The sequence below is a fragment of the Cryptomeria japonica genome, chromosome 1 (genome assembly GCF_030272615.1).
Source record: "Cryptomeria japonica chromosome 1, Sugi_1.0, whole genome shotgun sequence".
Taxonomy (NCBI): Eukaryota; Viridiplantae; Streptophyta; class Pinopsida; order Cupressales; family Cupressaceae; genus Cryptomeria; species Cryptomeria japonica.
Window position 1 is genome coordinate 665,953,725 of NC_081405.1, and position 22,644 is coordinate 665,976,368.

A 22,644-nucleotide genomic window follows, 5' to 3' on the forward strand; every position below is an offset into this window, starting at 1 on the left:
TCAGCAATAAACAAAATGCCTTTTGTGAGACCATGGTGCAACACCCAAGTTAAATCCAACATACTAAAGCTTAGGTATTGTGGGAAATAGGATATAGCACACTGTTTTTAATCATTGTGCAATAAATTGATCATTATACAGTCGAAGACTCGAAAGTGTTGAAAATATTGTCATTGGTGTCAACGAAGTGTTAATGTCAAGTCGATTTATTATTGATGTCAAAGGAAGATCATGTAGAGAATAAATGCCGAGGATTAAGCTAAAAAGAAAATATTTATTGTGTTTCAAAGATAAATATTTGTCTTTGATGGATGGGCCAACCCCATTTAGTCTGGTGCCCAAATGAGGGACAAGCTGTCCAAAATAAATAAAATTATTATTATTTTAATTGGGTCCGACCCCTTTGAGAAGTTGCCCCTCTCGGAGAAGACATCTTCCTTGGAAGGATCACCCATCTTCATGAAGAGGCATAAGGGGAATATAAAAAGAAGATGAGGTGAGGGTAAGGTAAGCAAGCAAAATAATGTAATATCATTCCAATACAAGCAGATTTTTGAAAAAGAGTGTATATGTGAAGAACGTTGCATCATTTACAAGTAGATTTTAATGAAGGAGATTTAAATGGTAATCATCCATTGAAGAAACAATATTCAAGAAGGCAAAGGCTTTGTTCATTTGGAGGTTGGTGTTTTGTAATAAAAGAGATTGGTGTCTCCTGCTAAGTTGGTGCTTAGTAGTGGGGATTGGAGACTCCAGTGGGTTGTGCTTCCTCATTGCTAGATCTTATGTGATTGCTTTATTTTGGCTGTTAAATTTTAAGATTGTTTTATATTGATTCACTCCCCCATGTGAGATTAGGTAAAGGTTGGGAGAACCCAAAGAAGTAATAATCTGCAAAAAATTGTGATTATACCCGATTAATCATGAATCGTGGAGCCTGCTGATTTATTCCCCCAAAAAATCCTTATTCATGATAAAATCGTTGACCCAATTTTCAAGGATTTTTTGCATTTAAATCATGTTAAAATTAGTTAAAAACCCCCAAAAATGGCCAAAAAAAGTGAAAACATCATTGCGAAAACCGCAAAACTCTATAAATCTTGTGAAATTACCTAATCGCTCAGAAATAGGGCTGATTGCGAGATGGAATCAGAGTCAGTGTAGAATCATCATGGAAACAGTTTGTTATTTTGTCCCTTAGTTTTCTTTTTGACCTTTGAAAAACCCTAAGTAGAGGGGTGAGAGGAACAATGGTGGTCATCAACCAAATTTGAAAGGGCCTCAATCATCTTAATTTGTGGGGGGCATATGAGATAGTGTCGCAGCTAGCAAATCTGCTCTAAATTGTGGCTTCAATATGACGTTAGCTCACTGCACAACCCAGCCCATGGAATTTGATGCGAACAAGTATATTAATATTATACACTAACTTTAAAATTATAACTATTATGCTCTATTATAAATGGCATTTTGATGGGCAAGGGGTGAGCCCCTATAGTTTACAATTAATACTATAAAGTAGTTTTAAATTTTAAACTATTATAGACTATTAATATATATTAATAGTTATATAGTAAACTATTAATTAAAAATAATCTAAAATTTACAATGTACATATTTAATTTTTAATATAATATATAATATATTTTTTTTTAATTGAGGAAAATAGTGTTTTTAGCCTGGTTTGAGCCCAAAGAGACCACTTATGGAGGATCTCTTAAGGGCCATCATTCTGCACACTTCACTTGTTCAAACCCATGAGCTCAGTGGCCCAGTGAAGGCACAAGGCCTGTGAGCTCAGTGGCTCAGTGGGGTTTGAACCTTGGTGGCTGCCTCACTAACGAACACTAAACGTCCAAAGACATATATAATATATATAGATATATGATTTTTAATTTATAATTGATATATTTAATTTCTGCTCAGCTTACATGCTTGTAATAAGACAGCCTCCGACACAATCATTAATATTTGTCTCCACCTAAAATAGTAGTTGCAAGCTAGGTATTGCCAAAACCAGTGGCTTGCTAATCTTTTACTTCAACCAAACAAATGCCTTTTGTTGAATTCTACCCCATATAAAGGACTCACCAATTGCCATTAGGGAATATAAAGCATTGCAATTGTGGAATATGATTTGATAAGCTTTCTCAAATATTGAACTACCCCTCAAAAACTCCTTGCCTCAATCATGATGAAAGTCTTGGATCACTTCAAAATGGCTTCCACTTCTACTAAATTCCTAACGGTAGCTGGATTGATGTCTGATAAATTTTGATCTCGGTTACTTCATAGCCTTAGCTAATGTTTGATCGCAGACTTAGACAACTATTTGGTGATTGCCTTTTTAAAAGTTAACTGAATATATGCCTATGTAATCAGCAATATGAATATAAAAACAAAAAGTAAAACTTTTTTTCTACAATTGTTAAACTCTTTTTTATTTGCTCTCTATATCTCTATGCTAAGGAAATGCAATTAAGTTTTAAAAAAAGGTAGTTTTTGTCTATTTTTCTACAATTTTTTTATGATTTTTTAAAATCTTATACTTTTGGTTTGCCAATTTTTTCCCCGAATGATTTTTGCTGCTATGGGAGAACCTTTTGTAGGTTATTTCAAGTTGTGGTTCCTTGTCAAAACTTAAAACTGTAGCTAATTATTTGATCTCTTCAATTAACCATTGTACAAAGGAGTCCCATAAGAAGCCAATGTTTCAACTTGTATACGTCTTTAAGTTTTAACTATAGTGCTATCACCATTTTCTTAGATAGTGTTTCCCCTTGAAATTTTTAGCTACTTTCCAGGAGTGTATGTGTCTTCATGACTATTTATTCGTCAATAGATTTGTGCAATGCCATCTATAGCATTTATTGTTAGAAGCTGCATTTTTACTATTCTGAATATATAATGAACCGTGTAGTTTTAGGCAATGCTATTTCCAAATTCTAATTGTTTCTCATAGGATTTCTAATACTTTTACTTGGCTAATAAACAGTCTGTAATTCTGTATGCTGATTTGATCTCAAGAAAAGTAACAAACTTATGTTTTGCAGTACTATATCTTCATGTATGTGGATGCACCAAGTTATCAAATCTTGAAGAACTTGAACATTATTAGTACTGGAGTATTGTATCGCATTATTTTGAGGAGAAAGTAAGGACCTCTCTCTTGATTTTCTATGCTCCAAAATTTTAATTGTAGAATGAAATGGCTATAGAATACAGAAATTGAAAATGCCCTCTGTTTTAAGTTCAACATTTAGCTTTTAATAATTTGTGCAGTTTGCATATCTGCTTTTCATATTCGTTTCAATAGCATTTTTCATAACTATAATTCATGGTTTATATTATTTTTACATAGGAATTGTTTCCTTTCTGATTTGTTCCTACAGTCTTCTGTTATCTGCCGGGCAATATTCGTCTCTATTCTGCATCCATTCTCTACTTGTTTCTTTTTTTGGAACCAGGATATATCCAAATTCATGTGATGTTGTGATGCTTCCCTGGTGTCATTGAAACCCACATTGTTTTTTGGATAATTGATAGAAAAGCAATGTCCCTGGTTATTTGTCACTTGGCTAATATCGTTGCCATCCTTATAGGTGATACATTTTTTCGTATCTGCCATGAATGGAAACATTGTTGTTCTCAAGGATATCTCAATACCATTTTTCTGATCTGAGGATTTTTCAATTAATCTCCATTCTCTTTCACATCCTGGCATTCCCATGTAAAGCTCTAATCCATGGGCGTAGAACCACATCTGTGCATGAACATTCAAAATTTCACAGTTTGCCCAATAATATAAATAAGCTTTCATCAAGATTCGTACGTACTTGTTGTGACCATTTCACACATCGCCCCATTGCAAATGGGGACCCTTGCTTTTTTTGCTTTTTAGGGTTTTTTTTTTTTGTCTTTTAGGGTTTTGTTAGTTAGCCTTTGCATTTTGAGTATCGCCCAGGGGATCACATGGATAAGCAAGTCCGGCTTGAGTGATGTCCTGATCCTGAAATTTTGGCTAAGTCTGAAAGTCCTGATCCTGAAATTTGACTAAGTCTGGAAACTGAAAAACCTCAAAAAACTAGATTTTGCAATATAACTCCTGGAGGTCTGAAACCACTCTCAAACATCCTGAAAGTATATATGGAATATAACTTAAAGTATCACTTATACTTAAATGTTATATTCCATAAAAATTATCCTGATAGAGAGTTCAAAAAGTCAAATTTCGCTCCTGTCCTTCACTGAGGATCCAGAGCGAAAAGCGCTACTGTCCCTCTCCGAGGGTCCAAGGCGAATCGCTCCTGTCCCTCACCAAGGGTCCAGAGCGAAAAGGCTTAGTGGAGTCATTCTTGACCTTGTTTGGACAAATTGAGACGTCAAAGGCATGATGGAGGACAAAATGAACGTGATAGAGCATCCAGACTTGATTAAAGACGATGAAATGATGGAGTTTTTGTCTAGAAAGGTAAAAGCGCTCCTGTCCCTCTCTGAAGGACCAGAGCGATTTTATTCATATACACATTTTTAGACCTTGTTTGGACTCGAACTCTTATTCATGGCATGTAACATGATGATATCTTCCTTAGCCAAGACATTTCATGGTGAAAAGTGAAGCATTTTGGCCTAGAAGACAAAATTCGCTCCTGTCCCTCACTGAAGGACCGGAGCTTGAATTTCAAATTTGCATTGTTCTTGCAGGATCAAGACAATTTTTTGATTTGAAGAGACCAAGGAAAACATAATTTATCCATTGAATATAATTTGGAAGGCTAACAAAGGATGGATAAGCTTGGATTTGCAAAATAGCTCCTGTCCCTCTCCAAGGGACCAGGGCGAAAAACCTAATATCCAGTCCTTCTCGCCAAGTTTGGACAAATCTAAGCCAAGGCGCGAATTTGAAATGATGTTTAAAATGCCTTGAGGTGGAATTGAGATGCGAGAGTTGCAAATTTTGATGACAATTGGCAAAAGCGCTCCTGTCCCTCTCCAAGGGACCAGGGCAATTTTTACAAAATCTACAAATCTCCTTCCAAGATCACGCCAAGACAGGCTTGTGCAAGATGAGAAATGTCTTTCAAAAAATGGTGAACAAGGAATTGCCTCCAAGAATCGACAATCCTAGGCTCAAATGCAAAAATCGCTCCTGTCCCTCACTGAAGGACCAGGGCGAAAATCTCTAGAACATCAATTTTGCCTTGCAAAAACGAGTTGAATATGCACTGAAGGGACGAAAGGGATCATTGCTAGCCCCACAACGTGAGTTGGTAATTAAAAAATGAAGGATTGAGGACAAAAGTGAAAAGGCGCTCCTGTCCCTCTCTAAGGGACCAGAGCGAAGTTATTGGCATTCACTATTTTCTACTTGGGCGTTAACATCCTCCAAATCGCATTAGATGCCAAATTTGCCAACTTCGAAATATTTAAAAAATTAAATCAAATTCACATTAAATTAAAGGCATTTCAATTTAATAAATTAATTTTGTACCTTGAAATAATCAAAATAAACATCTTAAGAGGTATTAAAATTAATTTAAATTGTTAAAATTAAAAAAGGGAGCGCTTGAGGTATCATTTTTATTATTTTATTAAGTCGGCCTTTTCCTTTTTTAATTTTATTTATTTTTTTGGCCTATTTTCATCAAGTCAGCCTATGGGGAGGTGAAATGGTGAGCGCTCTATATATTTGGGGTGTGTTTTTTAATTCAAATCATTCACTCATTGTTTCAAGTGCGATTTGGAGAAGCAAGGAAGGAAGTGCGAAAGCTGGCCTATTTGGAGCAAATTTTCCTCAAGTGTTGAAGACTAAAGGTGGTGGAGTTGATGCTTGTAAAGACTAAAGGAGGCGCATTTTGCTAAAGGAAGGACTTCAATCTACATTTCGCCTAGCCAAAATTCACCTTATTTTTGCATCATTTCTTAGAGTTTAAAACTCAAGAGGAGGTATGGCGAAATCATCTTGACACCCTTGTCCAAGGTTTGATTTTTTAGACATTTGTTTTGGAAAATCTAAGTATTACATGGTTAATTAGGAAATGATAACTCAAGATTTATCATGAAGTTTCCTAATTAAAATCTTGAATCTTCCTTTTAAGTTTAAATTTTAGACTTCAAGATATATTATTAATTGTGAAATGTTGTGTAGGTATCAAGATGGCAACTCCCAAGCCTGAAGGATCTACAAGTCGGAAGGCTCTCCTCAAGGAAAATCAAGCCAAATCAAGGACGGTCTCCTCCAAGAAGATCAAGCAAGGACAAGGGCGACCTCCTCCAGTCTAGCATCGACAAGGATGGCTTTCTTTGATCAAACATTAACGTCATCAAGGGCAACTTCTCCAATCCAGTATTCCAAGGCAAGGTACATCAATTGTCCTGCACATCAAAGAAAAGGAAGTTAGAACAAGGGTTCGTTGAAGAAGCGGATAGTTCCAGATGAATTAATTAAAGCTAGCTTCTCAACAACATCAAGTTGAATATCTACCAAGTTACAAGTGTCAGACGAGGTGGCATCCTAGTCATCACTTCTCCAGTCAGTGTGGTCCACCTCAGCATGTCCAGATTCAATGTACCTAACTCATGGGAGGTGACACATACTTCGATGTACCTACCCCGACTATTCATTGGTGGAATTTTTTAGAGAGGACATGTGTCAAAGCAATACAATTTTATCATTGGTCAAGCATTAAATGTTATGTAATGGTTGTAACAAACCCTAATTAGGGTTTTTCATTGTAAAATCTTGGCCATTCATCTCAAATTGATCGAAGCCATCGAATTGTATTATGGGCACTATATAAGCCCCGACTCTTCATTTGTAAAGGCATATAGAAGCAGATAGATAGAAATAATAGAAGGGAGTTAGTGAATAGAGAGTAGTTAGAAGGTGATTAGAATAGCAATTAGAGTAGAGTAGAGAGAGAAGGCAAAGATTGTTGCCAAGATGTTGTTGTAAAAGACTTGTAACTTCATTGAAGAAATGGTGAAATTTATGGGTCGATTCGACAATTTGCATGGTCTCTATACTTCTCATATTTGATTTCATGTTATTAGATGAGTGGAAGAAATGTGCTTGATTGATGGTGAAATTCGCATATCCATACTACTAGCAGTTTGTTGATTGCAGACTTGCCTTGTGTAGTCAACTGGAATCATTTAGCTTAAGCTTAACTTCAATTGTCGCTTCTTCATTGATATGCATTAGCTTGATGGTGTCTATGCTTGCAGTGATGATTTGAACATCATAAAGTTTTCCTTCGAAGATCGCACTAGCCTTGTGGAGATGGTCCTGTGATGTCAAAACAAGACTTAGTTAGAATTTCATCAAAGATCATTCATTGCTCTTACATTCTTAGTATTAGGATTAGATTATTTCCTCACCCTCATCTTTTTTCCATTTTTTCAAATCTAAGCTAGTGAAAATCCTGTGTTCCAGCAATATTCAAAGCAGATTAGACGTTCAATCATCAAATGTAAGTCCCCTTGTGATTCCAACAAATCACATCATACCACAGAGAGCTTATCCACACGTAGAGATCCTACAACAAAGAACCTTGGAGTCATCCTGATTGATCCTTTTCCGCGATATCTTCAGCAATCAGAGGCTTTATTCAAGAGAGGATAAGGTACCTTTAGGTATTTTATTCTGTGTTTGATAGTGTACAAAATACACGTCAACAGTACTGCTTTATCTTTTTATGCTGATGACTACTATCATGTAGGCCTGACACCACTGATGGAAGGGTTATTGACTACCTTGAAATGGAATCAGCCTTTGAGTTCTTACACACAAACATCAACTAATTTTCCCCCTGAGAATTACAGCAACCAGTCAAGCACCACAAAAGGCAGCGTCTTTGTAGGATGCATTGAATCTATCATTCAATAATTGATATTTTCTTCTAGTTGTTGATAGTGGCAAATAGAATATGCATGAGAACATTATTATACATGGACTCTAGCTTTAGCTTGTGGTCCTAGAGCCTGCACAAATATGCTCATTCTTTTCTTGATCAAATCTTTGTAGGGTGCAATCTGGATATAGGAACTTTAACCCATTCTACTATATGCGTATTTAATTGTTAGGTTATTTGGACCTTATTGTTGGGATTCTAACATGCATGTAGTTTGGTAGGTAATCTCTATAAATATTAAACTCTTCTCTATTCATTCCATAGATTATGGGCTGTTTTCTCCAAGCTTTTATCCTTTGCATTTTAGCTTTCATACATCTAGGAAGGCTTGCTAGGTTTAGCCAATCCTTATTTATGCAATATCGATGTTTTGTGTTTTGACTATATTCTAGTTTATCCTTCTGGTCGCCCCAGCTTTACAATTTAAGATCATTTCTCTTCTTAGTGGCTTTGCATTCACAACGACATTTGGAAGCACCAGTGCAGTTCTTTCAAATCCTGCATTGAAGAATATTAGCCTAGACAACATAATGCTGCTATAGATATTTTCATTCTCTTCTTCTTCTATATTCTCCTAAGTGGTATTGAAGCTTGCATTATATTCCACATTTATGTTATAGCTCTTTAGTTTTCCTTTATTTTGTTGAACACTTAACTTTTCTTGTAGTTTGTAGTTCTCTTTTTATTTTTTGTGTTTTTTTTTACTTTACATTCTCCCTCTGGAAGTCTCTCAAGTGGTTTAGCTTAGGGGCTCCATTAATTGGTATTGTTCTTTCATAGACATAAATATAATTTCTTTCTTTCAGCTCATATCTTATTGCTTTCTATATCTTGTGATCTTTTTTGGCTAGCTTCTTGTGTCTTCCACAGTAGAGTTTATTTCTTTTGAAACCTCTTCCTTCATTTCCTATACCTAGGATCTAATAAATTTATGAATTTTGTCTGTTCCAGTTCTTTTATTGCTGCTTATTACTAGATGATCACACTCTGTGTATCCTACTTTGCTACATATAATTGTTCAGACTCGGTACAACTGTTTTTTGTTCGCAGTTTAAAAAGCATTATACATTGGGTGGTACATAAACCTGTCTCCTATCTGGTTGTATTGCAGCCTCCTATACTGCCCTTTACCACGATGCCTCCCCTGATAGTCTAATGATCTCTTGGGCCTGCTGCTGTACGATACCTGCTAAGGCTGACTCCCCACCTTCCCCTCCTCCTCTCTGGGCCTCATCACGCTCTCTCTGCGCCCCTCTCCCTCTGAGTATCTTCCCTATCCCTTTGTAGCCTTGCCACCTTTGCTGTCCCTCTCTCCCTGGCTAAATCAAATGCATCCCTGGCTAACTGCAGTATATCTCTCTCTGTCCCGGTACCATCCCTCTCCTCCTAGAGTATATCCAGGTCAGCCCTCAGCTGGGACATTTTGACCCCTTTTTGGCAAAATAGAATGCCCCCTCACCATGGGTGATTTCTCAAGAGAACATACCGTAATGGGGGACCTGTTGTGACGTTTTCACACATCGCCCCATTGCAAATGGGGACCCCTGCTTTTTTGCTTTCTAGGGTTTGTTTTCTAGGATTTTTAGGGTTTTGTCAGTTAGCCTTTGCATTTTGAGTGTCGCCAAGGGGATCACCTGGATAGCAGGTTCTGCTTGAGTTAGGTCAAGTTGGTGAGTGATGAAGTCTGAAAGTCCTGATCTTGAAATTTGGCTAAGTCTGAAAGTCCCGATCCTGAAATTTGGCTAAGTCTGGAAACTGAAAAACCTCCAAAAACTAGATTTTGCAATATAGCTCCTGGAGGTCTGAAACCACTCTCAAACATCCTGAAAGTATATATGGAATATAACTTAAAGTATAAGTTCTTATACTTGAATGTTATATTCCATAAAATTATCCTGACAGAGAGTTCAAAAAGTCAAAAATCACTCCTGACCCTCAGAGAGGGCCCACAGCGAGATTTTGATTTCCTTCATTTTGCAATGAAAAGAGACCAAGTTTTGATCATAAGTGGAAAATAAATGACCTTCTCCACCCACCTGAGGAAGTTTTGGCTAGAAATAATGGAGGACCTTGTTGAAAACAGAAAAATCGCTCCTGACCCTCAGAGAGGGCCCACAGCGAGAAATCTTATAAGGGTCATTGCTAGCCTTATTTGGTCGATTTGAGAGGTCAAGAGCATGATGAAGGACATAATGAGCATAATGAAGTATCCAGACTTGATCAAAGATGATGAATCGAAGGAGTTTTGCCCAGGAAAGGAAAAATCGCTCCTGACCCTCAGAGAGGGCCCACAACGATTTTCTTTGTGTGCACATTTTTGGACCTTTCTTGGACATGAGCTTTTATTCATAGCAAAGAACAAGGTAACATCTCCCTTGGCAAAGTGATTTTTAGATGAAAAGTGAAGCATTTTGGTCTAGGTAGCAAAAATCGCTCCTGACCCTCAGGCAGGGTCCACAGCAAGATTTTCAAATATGCATTATTTTTGCAAGATCAAAGTGATTTTATGATTGGAAGGGATGAAGGAAAGCATGTTCTATCCGTTGAATATAATTTGGAGGATCAACACAAGAAGAAATCAACCCAAAATCAAAAAATCGCTTCGGACCCTCACTGAAGGCCCACAGCGAGAAATCGCTCCGGACCCTCAGAGAGGGCCCATAGCGAGAAACCTAAAATGGGAATTTTTCATCCAAGTTTGAGGAAGGCTAAGGTTAGGCATGGGCTTGAAACGATGTTTGAAAAGTCTTGAAGTGAAAAGAAATAGTTGAGAATCAAAATTTTGAAGGCAATTACAAAAATCGCTTCGGACCCTCAGAGAGGGCCCATAGCGATTTTCCAGTTTTCTCTCCTTTGTTTGAAGAATTGAGACAAAAAACTTGCTTGGACAGGAGGAGGACGTGATGTGTTATGTCTTGGAGGTGATTTCAAGATTAAAAGATGAAGGAATTTGCCTAGAACCAAAAAATCGCTATGGACCCTCACTGAAGGCCCACAGCGAGATTTTCAAAAAATGCATGTTTTCTTCAAAATGGTGCTAAGGCAAGGTTTGGACAAGGAGAAAAGACCTCCAAGAGCAGGATGAATATTATTTTGCCTTTAAAACTTGATGATTTTGGTCAAAAACTGAAAAATCGCTACGGACCCTCAATGAAGGCCCACAGCGAAAAATCGCTACGGGCCCTCAAAGAGGGCCCATAGTGATATTGTTGAAAAACCTCATTTTACCTTGCAACACCTAAGCGAATTTGGTTGGAGTGGATTAAGGAAGGACATTGCCAAATGATGAACAAAGTTTTAATGAAAAATGATGGAAAATCAAGCTCAAAATCAAAAAATCGCTACGGATCCTCACTGAAGGCCCACAGTGAGAAACTTCAAAAACCCACCTTTTTCCCAAAATTTGACAAAGCTAATTTTGCAATTCCATGAAAGGACCTAGTTGAAACATCTTGAAGAAGTTTTGGAGGTTGAAAAGTGCTAAACTTGAGCAAAAAATGAAAAATTGCTCTTGACCCTCAGTGAAGGTCTAGAGCGAAATTTGCATTTTCACCTATTTTTCCTCATAAAAAATGTCAAATTTGAAGTGCAACACGTTAACAGGATATCAATTTACCCTCCAGGAGATTTTCAAGTTGAAATGTGGAATATTCAAGGCTAAAAATCAAAAGTCGCTCCTGACCCTCAGAGAGGGTGCAAAGCGAAATCCTCATGAAATCTCATTAAGCCTTGTTTTAAAAATTAATATTCTCCAAATTGCATTAGGCCGCTAAAATTGCTAATTTTGAGGCATGTGGAAAATTAAGATTAAATTGACATTAAAATTTTGGCATTTAATAAATTGATTTTAGGCCTTAAAAAATCGAACTTTTATTGTTAAGGCATTTAAAATTAATTTTTATTAAATTAAAATTAAATATAGAGCGCACAAGGCCTTATTTTCACTTATTTTGCCAAGTCGCCCCCCCTTTTTTGGAAATTTATTTATTTTTAACCTCTTTTTTGCCAAGTCGGCCTAGAGGGAGCAAAGGGGTGAGCGCTCTATATATTGGAGGTGTTTTTCCACAATTCAAATCATTCAATCATTGCCTTAAGATCGAATTTGGAGAGCTAATTGGAGGTGCGAAATCTGGTTTGCTTGGAGCGAATTTATTTCAAGTGTTGAAGACTAGAAGGAAGTGGAGTTGATTCTTTTGAAGGCTAAAGGAGGCGCATTTTATCCAAGGGAGAACTTTGATCTACATTTTGCCTAGCGAAATTCATCTATTTTTGCATCATTTCTTAGAGTTTAATGCTCAAGAGGAGGTATGGCGAAATCATCTTGACACCATTGTTGAAGATTTGAATTTTGAACTTTTATTTTGAAAATTCTAAGTTTGGCATAGTTAATTAGGAAATGATAACTCAAGATTTATCATGAAGTTTCCTAATTAAAATCTTAAATCTTCCTTTTGAATCCTAATTTCTACACTTCAAGATATATTACTAATTGTGAAATGTTGTTTAGGTATCAAGATGGCGACTCCAAAGCCCGGAGGATCTACAAGTCGGCAGGTTCTCATCAAAGACGATCAAGCAAGGATAAGGGCGACCTCCTCCAGTCTAGCATTGACAAAGACGACCTTCCTTGGACTAACATCATCAAGGGCGACCTCTTCCAATCCAGCATTCCAAGGCGAGGTACATCAATCATCCTGCACATCAAAGACAAGAGAAGTTAGAGCAAGGGTTCGTTGAAGAAGCAGATAATTTCAGAAGAGTTAATTAAAGCTAGCTTCTCAGCAACATCAAATTGGCATCAACCAAGTGTCAGACGAGGTGGCATCCTAGTCATCACTTGTCCAGTTGGTCCACCTCAGCATGTCCAGATTCAATGTACCTAACTCATGGGAGGTGGCACAAACTTCTATGTACCTACCCCAGCTATCCATTGGTCGAATTTTTCAGAGAAGACATGTGTCCTTAAAATGTAATTTTATCATTGGTCAAGCATTAAATGTTATGTAATGGTTGTAACAAACCCTAATTAGGGTTTTCATTATTGAATCTTGGCCATTGATCTCAAATTGATCTTAGCCATCGAATTGTATTGTGGGCACTATATAAGCTCCGACTCTTCATTTTGTAAAGGCAGTTAGATAATTAGATAGGAGTTAGAAGGTAGGGAGTGTATAGTTAGAATAGTAAATTAGTCAGTTGATAGAATAGCAATTAGAGTAGAATAGGAGGACAAGGCAAGAAATTGTTGCCATTGATTGTAAACAAACTACATTTTCATTGAAGTAATGGTGAAGTGTGTCGTTTCTTGCAATATGCATGGTTTCTTGTTGAATCTTCAATTCTAGATGGTAGATGATTAGATCGAATGAAAGAGATTGTTGAATGCACCTGTGTGGAATCCGTTTAATCCATACCACTAGCCTCTTACTGATTGTAAGGATGCCTCGTGTGGTCAACTGGAATGAAATGAGCTTAATCTTAAGTTGTTACACGTCCATTGTTCATGCATTATCTTGAATGGTGATCATTGTCAGATGGTGTACGATTTGAACATATTGGAAGCATCCCTTAGAAGATCGCACTGAGTTGGTGTTGAATTGATCAAGCCTGATGGTGAGACCCAGCTAGTAGGAATCCACCTAGTCATTCATCCATCTTCTCGCATTCTAGGTAGTAGAGTAGATTTCCTGAACCTTGCATCTTTTGCCATTTGTTTGTCGTCCAGTTAGCTAGTAAAATCCTGTGTTCCAGCAATATTCAAAGCAAATCAAAAGTTCAGTCATCAATTGTAAGTCCCCTTGTGATTCCAGCAAATCACATCATACCACAGAGAGCTTATCCACACGTAGAGATCCTGCTGAAAAGAACCTTGAAGTCATCCCGATTGATCCTTTTTGCGACATCTTCAACATTCGGAGGCTTTATTCAAGAGAGGATAAGGTACCCTTTAGGTATTTTATTCTGTGTTTGGTTGTGTACAAAATACACGTCAACAGGACCCCAGCCCTAACGTCCATATGACATGTTGGGGATGTTTTGACTATGACCTTGAACCTAATAATTCGTTCATAATTTCTTTGGAAATGTGATTTGTACCTCCTTGTTCATTTCTTGTCATTAAAGCCAGTCTTGAAACTGTCTATAGACTTGCAGTAGGAGAATTGTTTCAACACAGAACCGTATCTTATGTTTACTGATTCTTGGCGGCCTTATTTTTATTGAAGGATTCCCCTTTACTGTCTATTCTCTGCAGGAATATCCAAACATGTTGTATTAATAAATAAAGGAAATCGTATTATTTGTATCAATTACTATTCTCTGAAAGTGTTTAGAAATAAACTTGTTTTGCTAGTTTATCCAGAAGACAATGGAAATCCTCACTTTTTGGGCACGTTTTTTCTTTTTTTCATGAATTATCTTTAGAATCTCAAGAGTTTCCTGTTTATATGTTGCAGAATAGTTGAAGACAACCCTTTCACCATCATGGGTGTTGTAGAATTTTTTTTTGATCAGTGATAGATTGTTTTTAATATTAAGATATCGGGTTTAAAACCTGGCCCAAACCAGTTGGGGCTACAACCAGGGAGCTACCTCCCCACAAATAACAAAGCACCATAGTGCAATGACCTATAAACAGGTCAACAAAACATTACTTAGTTTACCTCTCTTGACCCTTTTCCCCTTCACTATTGTCCACCCTTCCTCTTGCGCTTCACAATTCAACACCACCTCCTTAGATGCCCCATCAGAAGACCTTACCCTCTAAACCGAACTCTGTGAACCAACCTTTGTGAGTTCAAGAACCATTCCCTGCTGCTTTTCCACAGCACCATCTCCTGATGTTGGGGAACCGTTTTGACCTTCAACAACTTTCTCCACCAAATAATGATGTGGAGAGACCTTGTGCCACCATGAAGCAAGCTTGTCCAGTCTACACTTGGAGCATTGGACTGCAATGTGCCCTGTTTGGAAGCATCTACGACATCTAAAAGGAATCCCTTTGTAATCAACAGGTTGCAGCCAACAACCGTTAGTCGTTTTCAACGAGATCTCCTCAGGAAAAACTCTAGTCATGTCCATTTCAACTAATAAAAAAGCATAAGTAGTGGAAGAAAATTTGAAGAACCCTCATCCACCAGAAAAAAATCTTCCCAATGAATTACCTATGGCCTCAAAGCAAGATTCAAACTAAAATTGAAATGGCAAATTTGGCAACCTTATCCAGATCAGAACTTTGTCAAACGATTCTGTAGCAGGGTTGAAAGCTGGGTACTAAGGCTTTAGTATTAGCAAGTGCTTGTCCATCCAGCTCCACTGGTAGTCACATAGAATCTTGTTCTTTTCTTGCTCATTGTCAAAGACTACCACGAAAAATCCTCGGACACCTGGATAGATTTGAACATCCCCTTCGAAAATGGGACCCCAGATTTCTGACATCCATTTATATAGATCCCTAAGGCTTGGCCAAAACCTTTTAAACCTTCCATCTAGTGTAACCGTTATTGCTCTAGCAGGGTTTTGCCCGAAACAGAGTGAATTTGCCTTGCCACCATCCATAGCATCACCTTTAAAACTCCGCTCTGCAACTCCATAAAACCCTTGCCTCGCCATATTCCAGGTAGACTTTGCCGACACACTCTGCTTACATCTATCCGCCCATGTCCCCTTTGCTCGTTTTGAACACTCACCCACATCAGGGTTGTGGTTTCGTTTTGACAACCCGTGGTTGAAAGGGGGAAAACCGCATCCACCAGAATAGACATTTCCCCCCTCCGACTCCCGCCCATACTGTACAAACCAACCACCTTTGACAGAATTACCCATCCATTGTGGGGATCTGCTTGCACCAGACACACAAACCCCCACCTTAGTCCTCTAAATCGCAGCTGAAGATCTACCCTGCACTCTCTAGGAAGCCCTAACCGCGGGAGTCTCCTTCGGCAGCAACGACATTATTTCATGTATTTGCCATGGGTGTTGTAGAATTGTTGTTAGCCCTATGAGGTTTTTTAGCTGTAGAAAGTTTAAAGGTTGAACGAAATTCTGTATAGCCAACCCCCATCATCCCCAAAAAATTAGAAATTCTCTTTGCCATCTGTTGTGATATATTCACACATCGCCCCATTGCAAATGGGGACCCCTACTTTTTGCCTTCTAGGTCTTTTAGGGTTGGTTTGTCAGCCTTTGCATGTTGAGTGTTGCCAGAGTGATCACTAGGATGGCAAGCTTTGCTTGAGCCAGGGTGAGTCCATGGGGCCCTAGAATTAGGGTTTCTTTGAGAGTCTTCCTTAGGACCTGGTTTCTCTCTTGTTGCTAATTGTGTCTTGCTTGGTGAGTGAGTATCATCCTTGAAGGTCTGAGCTAGGTCAAGTTGGTGAGTGATGAAGTCTGGAATGTCATCCTGATCTTCAAATGCCCTGAAATTTGGCTAAGTCTGGAATGTCTTCCTGATCCTGAAATTTGACTAAGTTTGGAAAACTGAAGAATCCTCCAAAAACTAGATTTTGCATTATAACTCCTGGAGGTCCGAAACCACTCTCAAATATCCTGACAGTATATATGGAATATAACTTAAAGTATAAGTGACATTTCCTTCTTATACTTAAATGTTATATTCCATACATGAATTCTGACGGAGAGACCAAAATGTCAAATTTCGCTCCTGACCCTTCCAAAGGGTCTAGAGCGAAATTCTCCATAAGACGTTCTAGTTTGACCCAAACTTAGAACTAACTCATTCCTAGGCATTATTGAGGGCAAAACACTTGTTTGGATGGAGAAATGTGAGGAATGAAGTCAAGATTTGAGCCTAAATGTGAATTTTGCTCCTGACCCTTCCAAAGGGTCCAGAGCGAAATTCTCCCTAGACACCTTTTTTCTCCTTGTTTGCACTGGAAACCTTGATTCCTTGGGCATGGTAAGGGCAAATTGACATATTCTTGCCTTAGGAAGTGATTTGAGGTGTTTGAAAGTGTGGATTTTGTCTAAAGCATGAATTTCGCCCCTGACCCTTCCAAAGGGTCCAGAGTTAAATTCACCTTTTCCTCTATTTTGCTCTTTCATATGGCCAAGTTTTGGATTTTGAGGCATAGTTGAGGAGACTTGGATGCATGTTTGCCTTGGAGAGGAGGTTTAAGACTACAAAATGGTGAAAATCAACCTAGAATGGAAATTTCGCTCCTAACCCTTCCAAAGGGTATAGAGCGAAATCTCCCATTTGACCTTCTATCTTGCCTAAAATGATGAATAGAGTTTGAAAGGACCTTGAAATTGATCAAGTTTGAGAGAGAATTGGATAAATCAAGATTTTCGCTCCTCACCCTTCCAAAGGGTCCAGAGCGAAAATCCTCATAACCCTCATTTCCTTCCTAATTTTGGCTAAAGTGTTGGTCTCTAAGGCATGTCGGAAGGTAGATTGATGTGTTCTTGCCTTGGGGGATGATTGAAAGCATTGAAAAGTGAAGATTTTGTCCAAGAATGGAAATTTCGCTCCTGACCCTTCCAAAGGGTCCAAAGGGAAATTTCCCATAAACCTCATTTCCTTCGTTGTTTGGACCTACATTCTAGTTTTGAAGTGTTGGGATGTAAGAATGTGAAGAAGTTTAGCCTAGAAAATGAATTTTGCTCCTGACCCTTCCAAAGGGTCCAGAGCGAAATTCCTTACAAACCTATTTTTTAACCTTGCTTGGGCTTAAAAACTTTGTTCCTTGGTTGAAAATGATGAAATTTTGTCTTGTAATGAAGAATGAGATTGAAAGGATGAAGAACCAAGTCAAGAATGAGAAATTTGCTCCGGACCCTTCCAAAGGGTCCAGAGCGAATTTTCTCAAAACCTCTCTTTTCTCTCAACTTTGTGCTAGATCAAGTGTGGGCTAAGGTAAATTCAAGAAGGAGATGTCCCTAAGAATGACTTTGAGTTGCTAGTGATGCAGGAATTTGAAGGAATTGAGCAAAATAGTGAATTTCGCTCCTAACCCTTCCAAAGGGTCTAGAGCGAAATTCTAAAATCTACCTATTCCTTTCATATTTGTGCCAAGCCAGGCCTAGACAAAGATGATAGAAGCCCTTGAGATTGCCCTTGAATGGATTGTTGTCTCCAAAACTGATGATTTTGGGCCAGAGGAAGAAATTCGCTCCTAACCCTTCCAAAGGGTCTAGGGCGAAATTCATTATAGGTCTTGTACCTGGCCATGATTTCTAGCGAAATTCTTTTTTCTAGTCATTTTGAGGTCAAGCAAAATGTTGCAAGCATGGGAGAGGGATCCAAGGATGAGAGTCCAAGTATAGAAAGTGAAAAAGATGGACCTTGATGAAGGATGGCAAGCAAAACATGAATTTCGCTCTTGACCCTTCCAAAGGGTCCAGAGCGAAATTCTTCAAACTACCTATTTCCTCCTTGTGTCAAGTCAGGACTTTGAGTCATAAGGCGTGGTTGAGTTTGAAATGATGTTACTTTGCCCTGCAAGATGAATTGAAGTGAAGGAAATAAAGAATTGAGACCTAAAACTTGAATTTCGCTCCTCACCCTTCCAAAGGTTCCAGAGCGAAATTCCCAAAATCACCTAGTTTGCCCATGATGAAGGTCAAGTTGTGGATTCCTAGCCTTTGGTGAGGAGAAGGATAGCGTATGCTTGCCTTGGAAGGCATTTTGGAGTAGAGACATGATGGAATTTGTCCTAAAATGCAAATTTCGCTCTTGACCCTTCCAAAGGGTCCAGGGCGAAATCCTTTGAAGTTCCTATTTTTTCACCTTGTTTGAGCCAGGCAAAGGGCTAGTTGTGAGATTATGATGAAAAGAGGTCTAAATTGGGCAAAATGCAAAATTCGCTCCTGACCCTTCCAAAGGGTGTATGGCGAAATTCTTATAGGGCCTGTCCCTGGGAAGGATTTTAAGCGAACTTTATTTTAAAGTCTTCTTGTTGATGATTTAAGGTTGGAGTTGCCTCGATTGATCCTTCAGCGAAATCTTCAGCAGTCAGGAAACTTTGTTCAAGAGAGGATAAGGTACCTTTAGGTATTTTATTTTGTGTTTGGTCGTGTACAAAAGACACATCAACACCATCTTAAGAAACCCATCCCCCTATGCAGAAACTTGAAGAAATACCGACTACAATTAAATGTTATGTTTGGTATTTTGGTCTCTGGATACCTTGATATTCTCCCACTCAATACTGTTTTTGCATCATGTTTATATTCTTTTATTTCTAAGTAATTCTCATCATATCAAGGAGAGTAACCACATGTCACTTATTTCTTTTGACAGCGTAGTACTTTTCTGGCCTTCATGCCTTTGTTATGCAAACACTGATTTTGCAACCCATTCTATTTTCTTTGTTTCACAAATATATTAATATATCTATATAATGACTTTATTTCATTTTGTGAGGGGATACAGAGCAATAAAGGTAGATATCTATTTAATGACTTTTAGTTAGATATATCTTGTTAATTTTCTCTCCAGACAGTGTATATGCAAATTTAGAATCGTCAAATAAATAATTGCCAACATAACATTTTCTTGATTGTAGAGCAGTAGGAGATTCACTCTGTTTGTTAACATTTACAGAATTAATAGTAACTGTATATGCAACTAGATTTTTAAATTGTAAAAACTATGATTCAGAGGCATCATTGAGGGTATAATATGATGAATTCTCTGCCGTGGATTTTTTTAATGCTTGTTTGTTGCTAAATTATCTATTTGTTGCAGATTAACAGAGATTCAATGGTCAGCTTATATTCTATTATGTATTGGATGCACAACCGCAGAGCTAACTTCGTCGTAAGTTAATGTCTTCTTATGTTTTGAGGTTTGATTTGAATTGTACAATGATAATTATTTGGGAGTGCTTCTTACATTTATACACGTGTTTCTCATTTACTAGATTGTATCCCTTTGGGACTTTTCCAATTTTGAGTACTATACAATAAGATGGATTCATAGCCACTCAGTCTGCCCTATCTACAATTTAGTTTTTTGCACTCCTTTTTCGTGTGACATTTTTTCATCTTTTCAAGTCACAAAATTCATTTTTGCTCCTCACCCATTTTAATTTTTAATGTAAATATTTGTTGTGGGTGTATTTGTTCTTGTATATTGTGATTGTGAGTTGTAATATTTCAAGATGGTTTACACATTTTCTTTGGTTCTTGTGTATTATAATGGCAAGTTGTACGATTTTGAGATGGTTTAAGCATTATCTTCATTTCATACTCAAGTAGCAGTGCTCTAAAATGGATCGTGCAAACAAAATCTTTTTTTTTAAGCACTTTAGAAAAACTAGACAAAGACTTGAAATGTTGAGTAGCACTACCGATAGTTTATTGCACACTATTTATTTAGAAGCTTCAATTGCATTATTTCTAACAGCATAATATCTTGGTGCAGTTCTGATCGTGTTTTACAGACCCCGCTTCAGGGCTGGATTATGGCTATTGTAAGCTAATTAATTTATTTGGAGTTTTAACCATCCTTGGATCTCAAGGATAATGGAAGCATCTCAAGCTTGGTTGCATTTTGCTATATACAGTGGAATTATTTTATGTTTAACATTACATGACTATGGTTGTTGCAGGTGATGGCACTATTGAGTGGCTTTGCTGGTGTTTACACTGAGGTATAGGGCAAACCTTCTACTGGCTATTTTTATGTCGTTGTATAGACAAAAATAATAGTCCACTTTACTATAATGTTTGTCTATTAATTTGACTAAGCATTGCATGTTTGGTTGGTTGCTTATAGATTTAGAAACATGCAAGTCATTATAAAGTATATTTGTTTCTAACATACGCTCAGTATGATAAGTCTATTATAACTGTTTTTCTCCTTGGAATTTGAATTAGGTCCATAGATTTGAACTTCTTGATGAAAGTTTCTTTTGAGAGAACATGTTAACATGACCATTATCACTTCTTGTATTCTATCAGCTGATCATTAAAAAGCGACCTTCAAGGAATATCAATGTGCAGAATTTCTGGCTGTATATCTTTGGCATGATTTTCAATGTTGGAGCTATGCTTACACAGGATCATGACGATATTATGAACAAGTATGGCAGTGTCTTGTGCACTTGACTTCATTAATGTCATAGAACTTTGTGAATATGTTTATATTTAAATTAAATGCTTTTCTTTCTATGGAATATGGATCTGTTGTAGATATCAACTGGAATAATGCCAGTTCTATTGTCACAAACCATATACCCTTTTCTTCTGCATTCTTTGGAGGATCAACAGTACCATTTACACAAATATAATCATATCTCATATGAAGTAACATTGGATGTTTTTCAGGGGATTTTTCCATGGTTATTCACTCATCACAATATGCATGATTATCAACCATGCTCTTAGGTACATCATTTTTCTGTGTTTCTTGCATGTTACATTTGTCAGGAGGGGTGTTTAACAAAATAATTTGTTTTTGTTTCCTCGGTTATATGATTACATTTGATCTTATATCACTTCTCTGCAGTGGGATTGCAGTATCTATGGTAATGAAATATGCAGATAATATTGTCAAGGTACATTTGCTATTACATTCAACTTATTAGTATTTGCGCATACTACTGCCTTCTGATACTGTATCTAACATCCCCCTAATTTTTACAGGTTTACTCCACTTCCGTTGCAATGCTTCTTACAGCATTTATATCAATGATTCTTTTTAGGTTTCACTTGACTCTTCCTTTTGTCCTTGGTTCAATGTAAGTAACACATTTAAGGTTTTTTAGCTTTCCATTGATTAAGGCTGCTCTACACTTATTATAATTTGTCCTTTAGGCAGTATAAATTGGTCCTTGCTTTTAAAAAAGAAAAAGTTTAATGATAAGCTTCTTTGCAGGGTTGTGTCAGTATCAGTTTATTTGCATTCTAAGGGAAAGGCACCAAGGTAATATCCAACTGTTGAGTGAAGTCAAGGGATAAACATTTTCGAGAGTTAGCAAAATGATCTTTCTTTAAGGTTATCTTGCTAGTGAGGGTAACTCTTAATTCGGAACTACTCTGGATGGAGTTCCAATATCATAATGTACCAAAGAAGTTGAGCTTTGTTCCTTTTTGATTCAAGGATGGTGTACCCATTTAGCATTTTAGTTATTACTTTGTTATTTAAGTCACATTTAAAGAAACAAAAGGATACCAACCTGCCCTGAGCAGATGAGGTTCATAGTCATTGAGTTGATATTTATATCAAATATGGCTAATTGACGAGAGTCTTAAAATTATTTGGGCCCTGTACATGTAATTTACTTAATATTATCTGATTCAATTTACTTGTTTCTGGGTAGTTTAAGGGCCTCGTACTAGTATCATCCCTGCAAAATATTTTAATTGTGCATATGTAGATCCATTAATATATTTGAAACATTCGTTCTGTTAAACAATTTTGCATAAACATCAGCATAGTAGATTTTTTGAGTTTTCTTTTATAACTAAAATTGCTAATCATACAATTTCAATTTTGATAATTCTAGAAATCATATGCAAAATTATTGTACCTGTGAAAGAATGAAAATGAAACCTTAAATTAGTAAAAGTAAGTAAACTAAGGTTTTCTTTCTTAATGCATGTATGCTAATATAGATCAAATTTAGAACGTTTAAATTTAGCAAAATGGTGTCTAATCTGAAACTATACTCACACGAGCTATGATTGTCACTATGAAACAAAACATGGGTAACAAGGAAATTGAATTTGCAAGTATTAAAAGAGGAACTTGTGCACCTTGGAG

General features: G+C 37.2%; 1 protein-coding gene across 8 annotated transcripts in view; it reads left to right on the forward strand.

Annotated features, from left to right (window-relative positions):
* Nucleotides 1-22,200, forward strand: part of LOC131071965 (CMP-sialic acid transporter 4) — a 51,155-nt gene extending 28,955 nt beyond the window's left edge. For 7 of the 8 annotated variants that reach the window (XM_059221077.1, XM_059221084.1, XM_059221087.1 and 4 more), the window contains 9 exons: nt 3,054-3,154; nt 19,624-19,695; nt 20,302-20,350; nt 20,489-20,530; nt 20,841-20,962; nt 21,207-21,266; nt 21,388-21,436; nt 21,525-21,619; nt 21,757-22,200. In XM_059221077.1, coding sequence (XP_059077060.1) covers nt 3,054-3,154; nt 19,624-19,695; nt 20,302-20,350; nt 20,489-20,530; nt 20,841-20,962; nt 21,207-21,266; nt 21,388-21,436; nt 21,525-21,619; nt 21,757-21,808 — 642 coding nt within the window. In that variant the 3' untranslated portion in view covers nt 21,809-22,200. Of the gene's footprint in view, nt 1-3,053; nt 3,155-19,623; nt 19,696-20,301; nt 20,351-20,488; nt 20,531-20,840; nt 20,963-21,206; nt 21,267-21,387; nt 21,437-21,524; nt 21,620-21,756 lie in introns of those variants that run through there. The other variant, XM_059221091.1, reaches the window with a different exon arrangement.
* The last annotated feature ends 444 nt before the right edge of the window (nt 22,201-22,644 follow it).